The sequence below is a fragment of the Microcaecilia unicolor genome, chromosome 3 (assembly GCF_901765095.1).
Source record: "Microcaecilia unicolor chromosome 3, aMicUni1.1, whole genome shotgun sequence".
Lineage (NCBI taxonomy): Eukaryota > Metazoa > Chordata > Amphibia > Gymnophiona > Siphonopidae > Microcaecilia > Microcaecilia unicolor.
In genome coordinates, this window is record NC_044033.1 from 230,512,914 (window position 1) to 230,533,559 (window position 20,646).

The 20,646-nt window shown below is 48.1% G+C and overlaps 1 protein-coding gene across 1 annotated transcript in view; it reads right to left on the bottom strand.

Moving 5' to 3' along the window:
• Positions 1 to 20,646, bottom strand: part of LOC115464432 (butyrophilin subfamily 1 member A1-like) — a 68,635-nt gene that overhangs the window by 13,800 nt on the left and 34,189 nt on the right. The window contains exons 4-6 of the mRNA XM_030194814.1: positions 18,882 to 19,163; positions 4,738 to 4,866; positions 421 to 436 (exon numbers count right to left, since the gene is read on the bottom strand). Of these exons, the coding sequence (XP_030050674.1) occupies positions 421 to 436; positions 4,738 to 4,866; positions 18,882 to 19,163 (427 nt within the window). The remainder of the gene's footprint in view (positions 1 to 420; positions 437 to 4,737; positions 4,867 to 18,881; positions 19,164 to 20,646) is intronic.

A 20,646-nucleotide genomic window follows, 5' to 3' on the forward strand; every position in this document is an offset into this window, starting at 1 on the left:
ACATATGGTGGGAGCATCAGTTTACAAAGATGAACATGGATAACATCAATGGAGAAAACATGGCTACGTAGATGTCTATGTTTATTTTAAAAATTTGCTATACTGCCTAGCTAATAAAGTAGATAGTAACGGTTTACAATCATATTAAAACTACATAAATCTGAGAATAGAAAAGAATGCCAAAAATAGGATAGAAAAGAATCTAATCATCCCAGATCACAAACCATCAAAAAAATAAACGAAGAAAAACCCCATCCCCATAAACATTCTTCAACACCAATCTCTATTCAAGGATCAAGAAGATTAAAGTCTATATAGATATTTCAGAATGTCTATAAAGAGTCTGCAAAAGTCCTGCACAATCAATTTTGGGGAACATAAAAACACAGGCCCCTCCCCTGATATTCAAAGCTATTTAACTGGCCAGAAATTGCTGCTGACCAGTTAAATAGCGTTTCAGCTCCTAAACGCAAATATTCAGTGTGAGATAACCAGTTATCTTAGCTGAATATTCATGGTCAGTGCCGAAAGGTTAACCGGCAATACTGAGTGATAACCGGTAATATTCAGTGCTGTCCAGTTATGTTTAATGGGCAAATCGGACCGCATAAATAGCAGTCCTATCTTTGCCCACTATTAACTTAACCGGCCAGCATTGAATATTTGCTTAGTTGGTTAAGTTAGCACTAGCCAAAAAGAACCTGGATATTCAATGCTGGTTACTGGAAATGACCAGACATTGAATATCTAGGTTTAGCGCTAACCAACTTATGCAGGCAGCCTCCCTCTGGCTGAATATTGTCCCCAGGGGGATTAAGGGATTGACCTCCCCAAATCCCTCTTTTCTGAGACTTAGACATCCCAGGGAGCAGCTGTGAATCCTGACCTTGATCTCTTTTATCTTTTTTTTTAAAGGGAAGGGAAATAGGACTTGATATACTGCTTTTCTGTGTTTTTGTTTTTTTTTGCAACTACATTCAAAGCAGTTTACATAGCTATATTCAGGTACTTATTTTGTACCAGGGGCAATGGAGAGTTAAGTGACTTGCCCAGAGTCACAAGGAGCTGCAGTGGGAATCGAACTCAGTTCCCCAGGATCAAAGTCCACTGCACTAACCATAGGCTAGGCCACTCCTCCACTCCACTTCTGAAACAGGGATACAATTTATCTTTTGGTCTCACCCTAGAGTAGCTCAAACCACATCCCCTTGCCATACACATGTAAATCAGGATTTAAACATATCTACATGTTGGTTTATGCATGTCCAAATTGTGACTAAGGCTTCTGAAATAATATGTATTTTCATAAAGTAGTGCCTAAGTAGGTGCATACTTACCCTCTGAAACCAGGTGGCTCTCTTATAAAATTCCTTCCACGGGGTCAATATTCAAACAGATTTAACCAGCCAGAAATGGCTTCTGGCCAGTGAAATCGCCTGTTTGGGGGTAGCCACTAATTTTCAGTAGCACTTAACCAATTAGTGCTACTGAAAATGACCAGTTAGTTCCAAACGCAAAACCAGCTATTTTGGAGAGGCATTCTTGGGGGTGGAGTAGGCACTTGGCTAGTTGTGCCAATATTTAGCATTTAACCAGCTAAGGTTTAGCTGGCTCCTGCAAACCCAGAAATTCAATGCCAAAGCCCAGACACGCCCTGGCCATAGGAGCCAACTTTTCAAAATGATTGGGGGTGCTGAAATTTTTTTTTTTTTACAGGCAGTGCTCCCCCCCCCCCCCAAAATGCCTTAAAATTCTGTCTACTGCAGTCTTCACCTGGGCAGTGGCAGCGCCACTTATAGGCTGCCTGCAACCTGCACCAGGACTTCTTCCCTTAACAGTCCCACCCCTCAGTCCCCCTGTACTGTGCAAATATAAAAAGATGCAAATGATGCAAATTTCAAAAACTGACATATTTCTATCACTATACTATAGGTTAACAAATACAAATAAAACAAAAAATGGAAAATATGATAATATCATTTTAGTGGATTAAATACATTTTTCAATTAGCTTTCAAAGGCCAAAACCTCTTTCCTCAGGTCAGGACAGTATACTGCTGTTGTGGTATTCTGTTCTGACACAAGAAAGGAGGGTTTGGTCTCCAAACATTAGTCAAAAATGTATTAAAATTAGTCCAGTAAACATATCATCTTACTTCCATTTTATGTATTTATTAACACAGCTACCGCACTACTTTATCCTAAACTAAAAATAAAATTCATTTTTTCCTACCTTTGTGGTCTGGCCGTTTACCGTTTCTAATTGTGTTGGTCCCAGTCTCTTGTTTCTTCTTTCCTCGATATTTAACTTTCCCCCCTTTCCATCCTGCGTCTACCCCCTCTCTGTCTCTCCTTTCCATCCAGCATCTATTTTCTCCATCCATATGTAGTTTTTCTCCTCTTTTCCCTTTCCCTCATCTCTGTCAGTATGCATCTCCTTCCTCTCTCTTCCCTCTCCTCCATCCATGTCCACCATTTTTCTTCTCCCTCCACCCCTCCATCCATGTTCATCTCACTTCCTCTCTTCCCATTAGGGACAAGGAAAATTACCTACAGTACCTGTATATAATATATAAATCACTTTGGCTGTACCACAGAAAGGTAGTATATCAAGAATCCCAAATGAAAAGCATGTCAAGGAGTAGCATAGTGCTATTCTTTTAAAGTTAGTTACACCTCGCTGGGGGCTAAGTTGCTACTTCCTGCTCCTTGGACAGTCTCACCACTCAAAGACAGTCTTCTGCTGGCTTTGCTTTGTCATCAGATGAAAAATAGAGAAAGCAATGTGTACAATTGTTTGATCTTTTTGTTGGTTCTAATGAATCTCATTATTAGCTTTATTTCTTCGTAGTTTAAATCTACTCTCATCATCTGTATATGAACACTAACCTGGTTATATCAGAATCACAGAAAAATTAAGAACTTCACATCAACCACAACTTCACTTTGTGCTATGTGACATGCTTAGTGAATGCATGGCCCATTTATCATGTTAAAATGAAACAATGATAAAGTATTAATAACCTTTAAAATTGAATAAATGTGTCAGGTCTCAACTAGGGTTACCATATTTGGCGTGACAAAGCAGAGGACAGAAAATAAAATTCAGCCCCACTCCACCCCTGTGCAGTGGCTTTCCGTGGTTGGCTGACACCCGGGGCAGATCGGCGCTGCGCGCACCCCCCCCAGGTACAGTGCAACACAGTGCCCCCCCCGGCGTGGCACGGCACCCCCACTGGCGTGGACCCCCCCCCCCGGCGCAGCACCTCTCACTCCCCCCCCGACAGTCCCCACCTGCCTACCAGCTGAGCTCCGTGCACCCGGCACCTCGAATCTGCAGCGCTGCTGACTGTAAAAGAAGAAAATTGTCTCGTTGTTGGCCCTTCCCTCACACTGTGTCCCGCCCTTGAGGAAATAGGAAGTTACATCAGAGGGCGGGACACAGTGTGAGGGAAGGGCCAATGATGAAACAATTTTCTTTTTCTACAGTCAGCAGCGCTGCAGATTCGAGGTGCCGGGTGCACGGAGCTCAGCTGATAGGCAGGTGGGGACTGTCGGATGGGGGGGGGGAGTCAGAGGCGCTGTGCCGTGGGGTCTACGCCAGGGGAGGTGCCGGGCCATGCCGGGGGGGGGGGGATGGACGGAGCACCCCCCCACCCGTTGACACCTGGGGCGGACCGCCCCGCCCTTGCTACGCCACTGCCCCTGTGTCACACAGTCACCTTGACCCCCCCCCCCCCCCCAGAAAGCCAGATGCTATAAGCAGTGAAAATTCTGGTAAAGTAACTGAAATGCATTTCTTCCATACTCTGCTAAATACAAAATGAAAAGATGTACTTGACATGCTCATGAAATCTACATTTCTAAGCATTTCATGAGCATGTCATGTACATCTTTTCATTTCATGAGCATGTCCCCCTTTTTTTCCCTCCCATCCATGAGCAGCATATCCCCTTCTCTTCTCTCTATCCCCTTCTATATAGATCCCTCTTTTCCCTCCCTCCTCCCCATGTACATCCCCCTCCCCAATCTTTTTACCAGCCTCCCTCCACCCACCTTTTTTTAAAACTCACTCCTACCACCCACCCCTCCTGACTCCATCCACATCTCCTCCCCACCCCTCCCCTCACGTACCATTATCATGCCCTGGTAGTTTACTGGCCTGTTTGGGGAAGGAAACAACCTTACTCTTTCCTGCTTGGTGCTGCTGCTGACCGCTCGCTGCCGGCGCTGTTTCAAAATGGTTTCTGAGACTTCAAGCGGTGACTTCGCAAGACTTTTACAGAAGTCTCATGAGGCCACCACTTGAAGTCTCAGCAGCCATTTTGAAGCAGCACCAGTAGAGAGTGGTCAGTGGCAGCGCTGGGCAGAAAAAACTGAGGTTCTTCACTGCCCCAAAGAGGTCACTAGACCACCAGGACACGATAACGGTACATGAGGGGAGGGCACCCTGAGGCCCACCAGCCAGCCCGCCTGCAAACCTGGACAAATGGGCAGGCTGGAAAAACCCACCTGGATGTCCCCCAGTGCCCTCAAAAGAGGACATGTCCAGGTAAAATCGGACACATGGTAACCCTAGTCTCAGCTAAAGCTGTCTTTCTACTCTCACAGCTGTCAGTCTCTGGTGGGATCCTTCCAACCATCTACACCAACTGTTCCCCTCCTCTCTACTGCTGTGAACCTCCTGAGATGCTGCCAGGGTTGGGGTAGGAACTAGGATGGGGAAGAGATACTTTACCTTTCACTTGTCTTTCCTTCTTCAAGTGGTAAACAACCAACATAACTAAGAAACCACACAGGATTAGTACAGATACCAGAAGGATGGACACAGAGACCTTCCAACGGGAGACCCGCTGATAAAATGCATCTGAAAAATGAATTTAAACCAGGTGATATAAACTTTAAAATTATTCTAGGATATCACGCTTAGAATGTCATTTTAGAAGCATTAGGTATTAATTGCATATGTAAAAATCTGATTTATATATGCAAATGGACAGAAATGTATTAAGTGAAGTTATTTACCTGTAACAGAGGTTCTCTGTGGACAGTAGGATCAATCAGCCACACACTGGTGATGTCATCCAACGAGCCCAGAAACGGATATGCTCACTCAGAGCTCAGAGGAAAACCTTTTGGAAGGCTCCTTCTGAGCATACGTGCTTGCCCTATATATACCCTTGAGTGACCCATTACCCCTCAGGTGTTCCCAGCTTGACCATGTGGCATCATCTGTAGGGGAGGAGGGAGAGTCTGTGTGGCTGACTAATCCTGCTGTCCACAGAGAACTTCTGTTACAGGTAACTTCTCTTTCTCCGTGGACAAGTAGGATGAGTCAGCCACACACTGGTGACTCTCCAGCTGAGGGGTAAGAAGGGGCTAGATAGTAGGTGATATTTAGCCCATAGAAGGGGCCTCTTTAAGAGCCCACTATCCCGCTGAGGTAGGATGAGACTGTGGGGACAGAGAAGGCATTAACTGAATTTTAACTTTATTGATGTCCACACTGGAGACCAAACATGCAAAAAGAACGTAACCAACATGACAAACAAAAGCATTACCAACATGGCAATCTGGTTATGGAAAAGAACAGTAGTACCAAAATGGCAAAAAAGCAAAACAAAACTAGAATACAACCAATCTATCATTTTACGTCATGACAAACAATAACCATATCAGCATGACAAAGAATAACCGAATCAGCATAGTGTGTAAGCACATAAGCATCACCATGCTGGGACAGACCAAGGGTCCATCTAGCCCAGCACCCTGTCACCGACAGCGGCCAAAAGAACAAGCAATTTGCCCCGCCCATCCCAGAAATAGCGTATTATTCCCTCGTCCATTCAATAACATTTTATGGCCTTTTCCTCCAGGAAGCCGTCCAACCTTTTTTTTTTAAGTCCGCTAAGTTAACCGCCTTAACCGCTTTTTCCAGCAGCGAATTCCAGAGTTTAACTACACGTTGAATGAAGAAAGATTTCCTCCGATTCGTTTTAAATTTACCACACTGCAGCTTCATCACATTCCCCCTTGTCCTAGTATTTTTGGAAAATGTAAACAGATGCTCCACATCGACCCGTTCCATTCCACTCATTATCTTATAGACCTCTATCATATCTCCCCTCAGCTGCCTTTTCTCCAGCCTCTTCAGCCTTTCCTCATAGGGAAATCATCCCATCCCCTGTATCATCTTTGTCGGCCTTCTCTGCACCTTTTCCAATTCCATTATATCTTTTTTCAGGCGACCAGATTTGAACACAATACTCGAGGTGCGGTCGCACCATGGAGCGATACAATGGCAGAATAATATCCTTATTTTTGTTTTCAATCCCTTTCCTAATGGTACCCAACATTCTATTTGCTTCCCTAGCTGCAGCAGCACATTGAGTAGAGGTTTTCAGCGTATCTTCAATGATGACACCTAGATCCATTTCTTGGTCCACATTGAGCAGAGGTTTTCAGCGTATCAATGATGACACCTAGATCCCTTTCTTGGTCCGTGACTTCTAACGCTGAACCTTGCATGACGTAGTTATAGTTTGGGTTCCTCTTTCCCACATGCATCACTTTGCACTTGTTCACATTAAACGTCATCGCCCAGTCTCCCAGTCTCGTAAGGTCCTCTTGTAGTTTTTCACAATCTTCCCGCGATTTGACGACTTTGAATAACTTTGTGTCATCGGCAAATTTAATTACCTCACTAGTTACCCCCATCTCTAGGTCATTTATATGTTAAAAAGCAGAGGTCCCAGCACAGATCCCTGAGGGACCCCACTAACTACCCTTCTCCATTGCGAATATTGACCCTTTAACCCTACTCTCTGTTTCCTATCTTTCAACCAGTTTTTAATTCACAGTAAGACACTACCTCTGATCCCATGTCCCTCTAATTTCCTCTGTAGTCTTTCATGAGGGACTTTATCAAACGCCTTCTGAAAATCTAGATACACAAAATCAAATCTAGATACACAATATCAACCAACTCACCTTTGTCCACATGTCTGTTTACTCCTTCAAAGAAATGCAGTAGATTGGTGAGGCACGACTTCCCTTCACTAAATCCATGCTGACTTTGTCCCATTAGTCCATGCTTTTGAATGTGCTCTGTACTTTTGTTTTTGATAATATTCTCTACCATTTTGCCCGGCACCGACATCAGACTCACCGGTCTATAATTTCCTGCGTCTCCTCTGGAACCCTTTTTAAATATCGGCGTTACATTGGCCACCCTCCAATCTTCCGGTACCACGCTTGATTTAAGGATAAATTACAAATCACTAATAGTAGCTCTGCCAGATCATTTTTTAGTTCTATCAGTACCTTGGGGTGAATACCATCCGGTCCAGGAGATTTGCTACTCTTCAGTTTGCAGAACTGCTCCATTATGTCTTCCAGGTTTACAGATATTTCATTAAAATTTTCCGACTCTTCAGCTTCAAATACCCTGTTCGGCACCGGTATCCCACCCAAATGTTCCTCGGTGAAGACCGAAGCAAAGAACTCATTTAGTTTTTCTGCTATTTCTTTGTCTTCCTTGATCGCCCCTTTTACACCCCGGTCATCCAGCGGGCCAACTGATTCCTTTGCTGGTTTCCTGCTTTTAATATATCTAGAAAAAATTTTACTATCAGTTTTCGCCTCTAACGCTATCTTTCTTTCAAAATCCCTCTTTGTCTTTCTTATCAGCACTTTGCATCTGACTTGACATTCCTTATAGACACTTCAAGCTAGGCTTGTTATTCCTTATTACAGCATGTTTTTTTACTTGTCAGTACTAATTTGCTATCTTTCATCTGGTTTTTATTATTTTTATTTATGGACATTGAATATACTACAGTCTCTTTTTCATACTCACTATCAATAAACCCTGTCTTCCCTGTCTGGGCGATATCCTTGCAAGATACCTTATTCCGAACCATACCCTCCTGTGCGACTGTCGGCCTTCCCCCCTGTTCCTAGTTTAAAAGCTGCTCTATCTCTTTTTTAAATGTTGATGCCAGCAGCCCGGTCCCATCCCGGTTAAGGTGGAGCCCATCCTTTCTGAATAGGTTTCCTTTTCCCCAGAATGTCGCCCAGTTCCTAACAAATCTAAATCCCTCGTCCTTGCACCATTGTCTCATCCACGCATTAAGACTCCGGAGCTCTGCCTGTCTCTTAGGCCCTGCGTATGGAATGGGAAGTATTTCAGAAAATGCCACCCTAGAGGATCTGGTTTTGAGCTTTCTTCCTAAAAGCCTAAATTTGGCTTCCAGAACCTCTCTCCCACATTTTCCTACGTCATTGGTGCCCACTGTAAAGAGTATGTAGGACAGGCCCCAAAGGAACCCTGGGATAGGCCAGAATACCCCCGTTATAGGCAGGCATTCCCCAGGAAAAAACTAGAAATAAAGAACTACAACTCCCAGCATGCCCCAAGGGAGACCGGGGATAAGAGAAACTATCTGCATTCCCAGGAGTCTCCAGAGGAGGGCCGCAGGGGAAGGAATAAGGCTGATTCTCCAACCTGGTGGAAGAGGTGGTGGAACAGGTGGGTGGAGAAAGAAGAGCCACCAAAGAGCTTTAATGAAAGAAAGGGTGAGCAGCTGGGAGAAGGGCGGGGCGAGGAGAATATGGATTGGGCTCCTGAGGAGAGAGAGGCAGAGAGTGAGCCTTGCCCTATGGAGTTGACTGAACCGGAGAACACCCTGGAAGAGCCGATGGACTTTTCAGCTCTGGCTCAGCGAAAGCCAAGGAAGTAGCGGGGCCAAGCCGGGTCAAGCGGGAGGAGGTCAGGTAGGAGTATGACTGACCAAGAGGGTGGGACCCTAGGCTTTGAGCCCGCGCAAAGCCATTACTGTGTGTTTTGAAAGCTTGGCTAGACCTGAACTGTGTTTTTGAAAGCCTGGCTAAACTGAGCTGTATTTTGAAAGCTTGGCTAGAACTGAACTGTGTTTTGAAAGCCTGGCTAAACTGAGCTGGGGTTTTGGCAAGCTTGGCTAGAACTGAATTGTGTTTTGAAAGCCTGGCTAAATTGAACTGGGTTTTGAAAGCCTGGCTAAACTGAGCTGTGTTTTGCAAGCTTGGCTAGAACTGAACTGTGTTTTGAAAGCCTGGCCAAACTGAGCAGTGGGGTAAAAGCTTGGCTAAAAGTGAACTGTGTTTTGGAAAACCCCGCTACACTGAACAGGGTATTTTTTTTTATTTTTTTTTTATTTGCTGCTACTCTTCCCCCAGGAGGGAGGGAGAGGGAGCAGCTGTGGAAGCCTGGACGGGGAAACTAACCGGCTTGAGAAAGGTGAACTATAACTGTGCTTTGTTTTTCTGTTTTGGTGCCACAACTGAGGGAAGGAGGGAAGCCCCTCCTAGGCAATAAAAAGCTTCATTGTTCTGAGGGAAAAAGGAGCAGTACGGGAAGGTGTTCTTCAGGTTGTGGAGAGCTGCAACCACTGAGGAAAGAGGATCCACTTTACACCACATATACCAAGACAGCCGGCTCCTCCCCAGCACTATCTAAAATCCCATCTAGGTGATGCGTGAGGTTCGCCACCTTCGCACAAGGCAGGCAAGTCACAAGGCGATCCTCCCAGCCACCCAGCTATCTATATGCCTAATGATTGAATCACCAACCACAACAGCTGTCGTATGCTTTCCTTCGCAGGCAGTACCTGGAGACATATCCCTGGTGCGGGGGGATAGTCCATTCCCAGGTGTGCAGGTCCTGGCTACAGGAGTACTTCACCTTCTGGGATACCTCCCTCCTTCAAGGCAACACAGAGGCTACCTGACTGGAGTTGGGACCTCTCCACAACATCCCTGTAGGTGTTAGGACTGGAGGAATGTGAGTCCTTGTGCCCCGACTGAGCACGGCTAGGATGGAGTGAAACCACACTCGGTCAGGCAGCCAGACAACCCCTAGCTTCACCTGGGGAGCGACCGCCGTTCCCTGGGAGTTGAGCCCCCAGGTTCGGGCAGCCACCAGGACTTCAGGAACTGGCGGAGTTGCACGACCACTGACCAGACAGGCAGGCAAACAGACAGTCCAAAAGCCAGGTAAATCCGTAGGGCAAAGAGTAGTAAAAAACAGTCCAAGGTCAAGGCAGGCAGCAAAACAAGCGAGATCCAGGAAACAAGCCGAGGTCTGGAACACTGGAACTGAAGATAAGGAGCACCGGCGTGGACCTCAAACACAATTGAGGCCGAAGCAACGAAGGACTGGAGGCAGGGTTTTAAATAGTGTTGAAATCACTCTCAAACATGTGCAGCTGATTCAAGATGGCTGCCCCCATCAGCAGAGATGCCTATGTCCAAATATGGGCTTCCATCCTGACCTCGTTACTCCAAGATGGCTTCTCAGAGCCTGATCTATCCAAGATGGCTGCGGCCATTGCTCCAACTCAGATGACAGCTGCCAGAAATAGGAAGCAGAAACAGACCCTTCCTGAAGCTAGCCAACACCAAGCTGGCCGGCTATCTTCGCCGGACCACGACTTGCCGGCAAATCGGCCGTGCAGGCCTGGCACCAGGTGAGGAACATAACAGTATCCCCCCGAAAGCCTCCCCCTTCTCCCTGGCCCGGGCCGAGTAGGATGAAGAGAATGGTACTCACGGACCAGGTCTGGAGCATGGACGTTAGTGGCTGGCTCCCAGGAGTTGTCTTCTGGTCCGAAGTGTTTCCAGGACAGAAGGTAGAACAACTTTCCTCCAGGCAGCTTTGAATCCAGGATGCGGTCCACCTCATACTTGGGATCCGGATCACTCTCGGGCACAACCACCTTCTTGGGTTCAGGATGCCACTTGGACCTGCGGAAAGGCTTCAGAAGGGACACATGGAAAGCATTGTGCACTCTGAGTTGACCGGGTAGGTGCAACCGGTAAGTCACCGCTCCTATCCGGGAGCGCACCGCAAACGGCCCGATGATGCGGGGGGCAAACTTGAGTGATGGGAGCCGCAGCTTCAGGTACTGGGTGCTTAGCCATACGTTCTCTCCTGGCTGGAATGTGGGAGCTGCCTGTCTCCTGCGGCCTTAACCGCTGCCTGGCGCAACTGCTCCTGAAACCTTCCTCCAAGCCTCCTGAAGCGTACGGACTGTGGGCTGTACCTGAGGTGGGACCTCTGCGGGGGAAATTGGCGGAGGCAGACGTGGATGATGCCCATAGATGGTACTGAAGGGTGTAGTCTTGGAGGCTGAATGCAGACTGTTGTTGTAGGCGAACTCCGCCCAGGGTAGCAGGGTGGACCAGTCATCCTGGCGCTGGTTCGAGTAGGCCCGGAGGAACGCCTTCACCGTCTGGTTGATCCGTTCCACCATCCCATTAGCTTGCGGGTGATATGCTGAGGAAAAGAGAGTGGTTACTCCAAAAGCTGAACATAACGCTCTCCAAAAACGAGAGGTGAACTGGGAGCCATGGTCACTTATAATCCTTTGGGGTAATCCATGGAGCCTGAAGATGTGGGTGATGAAGCTGGTGGCAAGGCTGGCAGCAGTGGGCAAGGTCTTCATTGGAACAAAGTGGGCCATCTTGGAAAACCGGTCTACCACCACCCAGATAACGGTGTTGCCCTGGGAGGTCGGTAGATCAGTGATAAAGTCCATGGACAGGTCCTCCCAGGGTTGCTGAGGTACCGGCATGGGCTGCATCAAGCCCCACTGCCTCTGATGGGAACTCTTAGTTCGGGCGCACACCGGACAGGTGGACACATACTGCAGCATGTCCTGCGCCATCTGCAGCCACTAGTACGACCGCGAGATCAGATGGAGGGTCTTGTGGAATCCAAAGTGTCCGGCGAATTCGGACGCGTGCCCCCAGCGTAGCACCTTCCTACGGAGACCCACTGGTACTGCCCTCTGGCATGCGGCGCTAGCCCCGGGCATGGAAGGAATGCCCGCCAGGTTCAACATAAGATATGGTTCCTCCTGGTCCCCGGGAGCCTCAAAACTGTGGGACAAGGCATCCGCTTGGACGTTCTTCTCCCCCGGTCTGAAAATCAGGCAGAAGTCGAATCGTGCAAAAAACAGAGACCACCGGGCCTGATGAGGATTCAGTCTGGTAGCATTTTGGAGGTATAATAGGTTCTTGTGGTTGGTGATCACTGTCACCGGATGCGCTGCTCCCTCCAGCAGGTAACGCCATTCCTCGAAAGCCAACTTGAGTGCCAGAAGCTCCCGATCCCCCACCATATAGTTTTGTTCTGCGGGGGTGAACTTACGGGAGAAGAAGAAGCAGGGATGCTTCTTCCTGGCAGCAGATGTCTGGGAGAGCACGGCCCCTACTCCCAAGGCTGAGGCGTCCACTTCCACCAGGAAGGGCTGGGTAGGATCCAGACTGCGGAGGACTGGTGCAGAAAGAAACGCTTTCTTCAGGGTAGTAAATGCAGCAACCGCCTCTGGCGTCCAGTTCTTGACATCAGCGCCCTTCCTCGTGAGGGCCGTTAGGGGAGCCGTGATGAGGGAGTAGTCCTTGATGAACTGCCGGTAGTAGTTGGCGAACCCCAGGAACGTCTGCAAGGCCCGCAGTCAATTTCCCAGGATCCATTTGCAGTCCGGTGGAGGACATGATATACCCCAGGAATGGAAGACTCTGCTGGTGGAACGAGCATTTCTCCAATTTGGCATATAGCCGATGCTCCCGGAGGCGCTGAAGCACTGTGCGGATGTGGGACACATGCTGGGACAGTGAGGGAGAGAAAATCAAAATGTCATCTAGATACACGATTACAGAAGTGTAAAATAGATCCTGAAAAATGACGTTCACAAAATTTTGAAATACCGCAGGGGCATTGCAGAGGCCAAACGGCATTACCCGGTATTCAAAGTGTCCCTCATGTGTGTTGAATGCCGTCTTCCACTCATCTCCCTCCAGGATCCGCACCAGGTTGTAAGCTCCGTGCAAATCCAGCTTGGTGAAAATCTTGGCCCCCTGAAGACGGTCAAACAACTTCAGGATGAGTGGAAGCGGGTACCGGTTCTTCACCGTGATCTTGTTCAACCCCCGGTAGTCAATGCAGGGACGGAGAGACCCATCCTTCTTTGATACAAAGAAGAACCCGGCTCCTGCCGGCGATGTAGAAGCTTGGATAAACCCCTTGAGGAGATTCTCTCGGATATACTCCCTCATGGTGCGGGACTCATCACGGGATAGGGTGTAAAGACGTCCCCGGGGAGGATCGGTTCCTGGCAGGAGGTCTATGGCACAGTCGAATGACCGATGCGGAGGCAGCGTGTCAGCCGCCCGGGCACTGAATACATCACAAAAGTCCTGATAGTCCCTAGGCAGCCCGGGCAGCTCTTTTGGCGGGGTCTGAAGCTGAGCCAAGCAGAGCAACAGGGGAGGCTTGACTTGCTGTAGGCATTGCTTGACACACTGGGCGCCCCATTGCCCGATCTCACCGGTGGACCAGTCGATCACTGGAGCATGTAGACGGAGCCAGGGCAATCCAAGAATCACTGGATGAATGGCTCAGGTGAGGACCAGGAACTGAATGTCTGCCTGATGTAATACCCCTACCTGCAAATGCAGAGGCACGGTGATCCGGGTGATGGTCTGGGGAAGACTATCCCCCTGGATGGAGGTCACTCGGAGCTCCGGTTGGCAGGGCACCGTGGAGCCACCCAGCTGGGACAGGAACTCAGCATCGATAAAATTTCCTCCGGCCCCGGAGTCCAGTAAGGCCCGAGCATGAACCTGGCCTCCTTCACCTTGGAGTAGTACAGGAACGGAGAGCAACTTGTCGGGAAGGGCAGACAACCGGCCCAGAACCACCCCCTTCATAGGGCTTGGGCCGGAGCGTTTCCCGACCTCCCGGACTTCTTTGGGCAGGTACGCGTTAAATGGCCATCCTGCCCACAATACAGACATAGCCAATTCTGGAGATGGTGGATCCTCTCCTTCTTGGACAGACGATGGCCGGCCATTACCATGGGTTCCTCCTTGGTTCCTTCCGTACCCTCCTCACGGGACCCCGGCGCTTCTGGACGACAGGGCAGGCCTCTGGATCTCTGCACCACCCGCGGCGTGGCCCTCTCCTGAGCTCGCTCCTGGAACCGGATGTCGATCCTTGTGCAAGTGCAATAAGGCCGTCCAAGGTAGCAGGAATCTCTCGGCTGGCCAATTCATCCTTTATTTGGCCGTCCAACCCCTGCCAGTAAATGGCCGTCAATGCCTCCTGGTTCCACTGAAGCTCCGCGGCCAGAGTGCGGAACCGGATGGCGTACGCCCTGACCGACCCGGAGCCCTGCTGAATCCGCAGCAGCTCCCCCGAAGCAGAAGAAAGCCGGCCAGGCACGTCGAACACCATCCGGAACTGCCGCAAAAACTCCTCTAGGTTCGCCAGGACCGGATTCCGCTGTTCCCACAGTGGGGATGCCCACGCAAACGCGGGACCAGTCAGTAGAGAGATGAGGTAAGTCACTTTAATCCTGTCAGATGGGAAGGCCTCCGGTTGTAATTCGAACAAGATCTGACATTGATTCAGGAACCCCCGGCACGCTGCGGGGGTACCATCAAAACGAGGTGGCTCCGGAACCCGCAGCCGGGCGGCGGATGACCCCGTCCCAGGGGTCGGAGGATCCGGGACCGCCTGCTGCTGGAGCGTTGGAATCTGATTGCAGACCTCCTGCAATGCACTGGAAAAGCGAGTGATTTGAGCCTGCTGCTGGTGTAGCACCTGAGCCAGGTTGGAACGCTCGGTATTGTCTGGTAAGCTCATGACTTCGGCCTACTGTTAAGCACCGGCGTGGACCTCAAACACAATTGAGGCCGAAGCAACGAAGGACTGGAGGCAGGGCTTTAAATAGTGTTGAAATCACTCTCAAACATGTGCAGCTGATTCAAGATGGCTGCCCCCATCAGCAGAGATGCCTATGTCCAAATATGGGCTTCCTTCCTGACCTCGTTACTCCAAGATGGCTTCTCAGGGCCTGATCTATCCAAGATGGCTGCGGCCATTGCTCCAACTCAGATGACGGCTGCCAGAAATAGGAAACAGAAACAGACCCTTCCTGAAGCTAGCCAACACCAAGCTGGCCGGGTATCTTCGCCGGACCACGACTTGCCGGTGAATCGGTTGCGCAGGCCTGGCACCAGGTGAGGAACGTAACAGTAGGTCTCGTCTATGAATTTCTCTATCTCCCTCATTTCTACCAAGTCTGCTACTCTAGCCTCAAGAGTACGAACACGCTCTCTGAGGTCTATCAACTCTTTGCATCGGGCACACACGTATGACATCTCACCAACTGGGAGATACTCATACATGTGGCACGCCATGCAAAAGACTAGGTAGCACCCTACTCGCTGCTTGTCTGCTGACTTAATTTTCTTGCTCTCACGTTTTTCAAACTTGTAAGAGTTGCTGCAGTATTAAGAATATTAGTCTGATATAAGGAGTCTTTTAGTTTATATAAGGTATTGTATGACCCTTGTAGTGATTCCTCCTTAAATGGTAATGAATGGTAATGTAAGAGCACTCCTAGCTTATTCCCTAATTACACTACTAGTAGAATAAAAGAGCTCATGGCAAAGGAATATAGAACAATAATGTCCACAAGTGGAACTGTCGCACATCAGCAGATGGAGGGTGAAGCCATCAAAATCATGATGTCCTCACGGTTCAGAGCCCTTGGTTCTCCTGGGTTCCCATGGTGCAATTGCCGGTTGGAGGACAGTCAAAACTCATTTGTAGTCCATAGAGGGTGGTCCAGGTAGTAGTGTCTTGTGAAGGTGTGTATGGAGGAGCAGGTTGCCACAGATGTTGCAGATGTTGTCTACTGAGGTCGTGGAGGCTTGCCAGTGTGGTGTCCATGGCTCATAGCTGGTACACTGAGGCCCTGTTGGGGAGAGATAGGCTCTCTTCCTCGTAGCAGAAGGCGATGCAGTCCGATATCCAGGAAGGGAGGGTACTTTCCAACTGGTTTGTTGGCATTGAAGGAGATGAAGAGCTAGGAGGCCTTCCACCAGGGCCATGTGTGGTAGAGATAGAGGCACAGGGCACAGGTGCAGTCCCTTGGGCAGAAATTTGGGGTGGGTTCTGAGCAGAGTATGGTCATAGCAGAGCTGAATATATGGCAAGTAGGTCACAAGACCCTGGAGCTCGCTGATGTGCCAGGCTGACTTTATGGCAATGAGGATGATGGTCTTCCAGGTGACGAACTTGGTGTTTGTAGTTTCCAGTGGTTCAAAGGGGTAGAGCATGAGGCGGCTGAGGACAATGTTTAGGTCCCAAGCTGGGGGTGGATGCCAAACCAGCGGGTGGAGGTTAGCAAGTTCCCTCATGAACCTGGTCACCAGATAGTATGAGGCCAGTGGTCTGCTGTCCTGTATGTCATGGAAGGCAGATAAAGTAACGTGGTAACATAACATAATAAGTGATGGCAGATAAAGACCTGAATGGTCCATCCAGTCTGCCCAACAGTCTCATTCATTCTCAATTCAAGATTAAAACCAACAATGATCATGATATTATATGCTTGATCATGGTCTTCCTTTGCTGTTTTAGGGACATAGACCGTAGAAGTCTGCCTGGCTCTCTCTTTATGTTCCAACTACTGGATTGCCGTCAAAACCCACTCCAGCCTATCTGAATCTGTCATTTGCAGGACACAGACCATAAAAGTCTACCCAGCAATGTCCTCATGTTCCAAATTACTGGAGTTTCTGTCAAATTCTCTGCAACCCATCCTAAGCCGGATCGCTATATGCGGGACTCAGACCGTACAAGCCAGCCCAACACTGACCTTAGCTGATATAGCCAGAGTTGCCATCTAAGCACCATTTGACATGCAAGCACATATAAGTTTTGATTCTTTATACCATTCATTTTCTAATTAGAGATCCCCTTGTGTTCATCCCATGCCACCTTGAATTCTGCCAGTTTTTTTCTCCACCACCTCCCTCAGGAGGGCATTCCAGACATCAACCACCTTCTCTATGAAAAAGAATTTTCTGGCATTACTCCTAAGTCTACCACCCTGCAACCTCAATTTATGTCCTCTAGTTTTACCATTTCCCCATCTCTGGAAAATATCAGTTTTTATATTAATACCTTTCAAGTATTTAAACTTTAAATTTAAGTATTTATCGTATCTCCCCTGTCCCTCCGCTCCTCTAGGGTATACATATTCAGGTCTTCCAATCTCTACTCATATGTCTTTTGGTGCAATTCCTATATCATTTTTGTCACCTTCCTCTGGATACAACTTGGCCATCGCCCTAGCCACCCATAGGCCTGCCTCTGGGGTATCCCACTGATCTGAGATCGCCTTAGAAATAAGAGAGGTTAACTCTTCTTGGCAGAATAAATGTGCCATCATGGTGTTGTCTCCCTCATCCTGGGACAATTCTCCTCCTCTAAGAGATCTCTCAATGAGCACCCTGAGACCATAGACCCGCAGACCTCTGAGTCAAGGTCCTACACCAGCGAAACCATCCACCTCCCTGGCTAGGTCCAGATGCGACCATGGGCCCCCTGCCAGAGCCTCCAGTGGGGAGAGGGGGCCGGGCCAACTGAGGCCTCTTCAATAAAAAAGCTTTGTGCATAGTGATTTTGAACGCACATTGTTGCTTTGATCAAGGACTAGGGTAGTGAGGGGGGAGGGAGGGGCACATTTTCATAAAACAAAAACGGGATCAAATGTGATTCAGCTCTTGTTTTTGATTATTGTTCTGCAATATTTGACTGAAGATCTTGTCTAGACTTGATATTTTGTTGTTGGATGTTGGATTTGCTTGATCCTGAATAAAAATTGTTTAAACTTAAAAAAGCTTTGTGCATTAAAAACACAAACATGTGGGAATCTCAGAGGGCTCCCCTCCCCTCGACCTCCAGCTCGGTCATGCTCCTAGTTATCCTGAACACTGCAGAGAACACTTCCTCTCCCCACAGTAACACCTGCCCCAAAGTCAGAAACTGACATGCATCGGTGTGTTCAAAATGGTAGCCGTGACCCTGCCAGGTCTGCGGACCCTGCCTAAACTGTCCTGGAACAGGTCTCCGATGCACTGGAGCACTGGGCTGGGTAGAGGCACACCCCCAATGCTGCTCTCTGGGTTTCACACTGCTTCACAGCTTCAACCGGCACTGACATCCTGTGCAAGCCCTGAGGGAAAGAGGTACTTACCAACTCCAGGGTGAATCAAGGCAAAGGCAGAGCAGCACCTCCTGACTGAAAACTCATCAGCTTCCACAGCCCCTGCACAGGGGTCTCCCCAAAAGACTTGCCCCAGTTAAAAATGTACCCCTCTGGGTACTTTTGTTTTATGCTAAACTCCCCAAAGCTGTCTTTTTGTTTTTTAAGAGGCAGGAGATTGCTGCTCTACCTACAACCAGAAAGCACCATAGCAGGGAGAATGGAGAAGAGGAGAAGGGGGGAGAGACCTGGCCCCACCAGGTGTACCACTCAGCCCCATTGCTCAACTGTGCCGTAATGAAGGCCAGGAGCCTGTATCCATCCAGAGCCTGCCAGGGTACGTCTGACCACCTGCTGGATAGAGAGAATACTGAAAGTGAGGCTGCTGCTAGGGTCCTATATGGCAGAGCTCTGACGTTCTCTCTATCTTCACCTGCTGGTAGACGGATATAACCCACAAGTGTCTGGCTTGATCTGAGGGACGCTATGGAAAGTTATTTTATAAAAGATTCCAAGTTCAAAGAGCTTTTTGTAAAATAGCTTCCAAATTGTAAACTTGCCAAATTAGAACTCATTTTTCTGCCTAGATGACTTCTGCAAAATTCGGCTTTTAATATTTGAGAAATCTTAATCTGAACAAAATATAGAAATTTTCAATACACATAGTTACAACCTTCTCTGGATATGATTCTAGGAGGTGCTGCTAGTTTCATGATATGAAGTATGTCTCAATCATGTGCACACTTTATATTAGCTTCTCTTTGTGACTGTAACTGACCTGCTATAAAAATCACTGATTGTCTCTCTTGGTTCACAACGGTGTTTCTGATACGACAGGAAATCTTGCCATACTGATTTGTTCTCATAAGCAGGTGAGTTCTGACGTTGAACAGACCATTGTGCTCTTGTGTTTCTGTTTCAGATAATGATGTTAAACTGTGTCCATTTTCTTGTTTCCAGGTCACTTCAGGCTTTGGATACCATCCTGCAGATTCACACATGACCCTTATCCCTCTGTCTTGATAGTCATTCACAGAGATGGAAAGAGGACTGCCCAGACCTAAAGGAAAATAACATCCATCTATTAGAAACAAGGGGCCTGATATTCCAAAATAGTTTAACCAGGCAGGGCAGGCTCTTGCCTGGTTACACTATGCTGAGTAGGCCGGCACTTAACCGAGCAGCGCTGTTGAATATCAGCTCTAATTGCTCATTCCAAAACCAGGCAGTGGGGGAGGAGCCAGCACTTATGCAGGCATGGACTATTTTCAGTGCCGCTGCCTGCATAGCTAAGTGGTTAGACAGGACTGCACAAAAGGCTGTCCTATCTTTGGCCCCCTAGCTATGCGGGTTCCAGTACTCAATGATCCAACCTCCCAGTGCTGATCTCTCATGTACACAGATCCCCCCAATGCTGATCAACCTGCCTGCCCCAGCCCCCTGCTGAACAAAACTCATGATGCTCATCCCCCTAGAAACAGAATCCTTGATGCTGATCCCTCCTGCCCACCCCATCCCTCTTGTAAACCGACTCCCTAAGGCCAACCCCCCCACCCTCCCCTCAAGATTCCCTTGCCCCTCTTGCCTGCAACAGTGTTAGCATAATATTTCTTATTTGAATATTCTAATACATACCTATTAGGTGTTTCATTGGTATTGTGATGACTTCTTGAGTGTCGTATTTATGCTATTTAAAAGTTCTTCCATGCTGTCTATTATTGTACTGACATTTATCACATTTCTGCTATGTAATTTGTTTTACAATGCAGTTAAATGTGGATATTTCGGATCCTGTATGATGTTAGTCCTATTACTAGGTTTCAGTATGTCATCTCTAGGTTTACCTCATTGATTATACTTTTGCTCATATTTGGCCATTTTACTATTGTTATGCTGTTATCAAAATTGTAAATTTTATGTTAAATTGTATCCGCAGTATACTGCCTTTGGTGATCCTTTTCATAAAGACAGTTAATAAATTACAATAAATTAAATAAGTTAAAAAATAAGACAAACCCTTCCCTCACCCCCTTTCACTTTCTATCACCCACAGGACTTATCTGGTGGCAATCTCTTGTGTGTAGTGGACCAGGGTGGGAGTGGTTTCCCTCTGCTCCTACGTTGTCTGGCTCCAAGTTCAAAAATGGCAGTCTAATCCCTAGCAGTCATCTTACAGTACTACCACTAGGGGGTCAGCTTTCCATATACTGAACAATACACATGCTTTAGCTTAGTTGTCACGTTTTCAAAGCTGGAAACTGGGTTTGTGAGCCCTTGAGCCACTGCCGAGGAGCGGCAGTGGCAGGCAAAACCACCCCACACTAGATACAGGGCAGATCTCTGACAAACAGTTAGGCTTCACCTGCACCTGGCCACTTTTCACCAAGAGTTGAGCTCCAGGCTTCAGGTGGCCAGCAGGCATAGTTGCCCGGTATAAGAGGTTTGGGGAGGCTAAGCCTCCCCAGCCGGAGGACCATCGGATCATGATTGACAGGTCGGACCGACCACGACGCAACGACGACACGACACGACACGCCATCAGC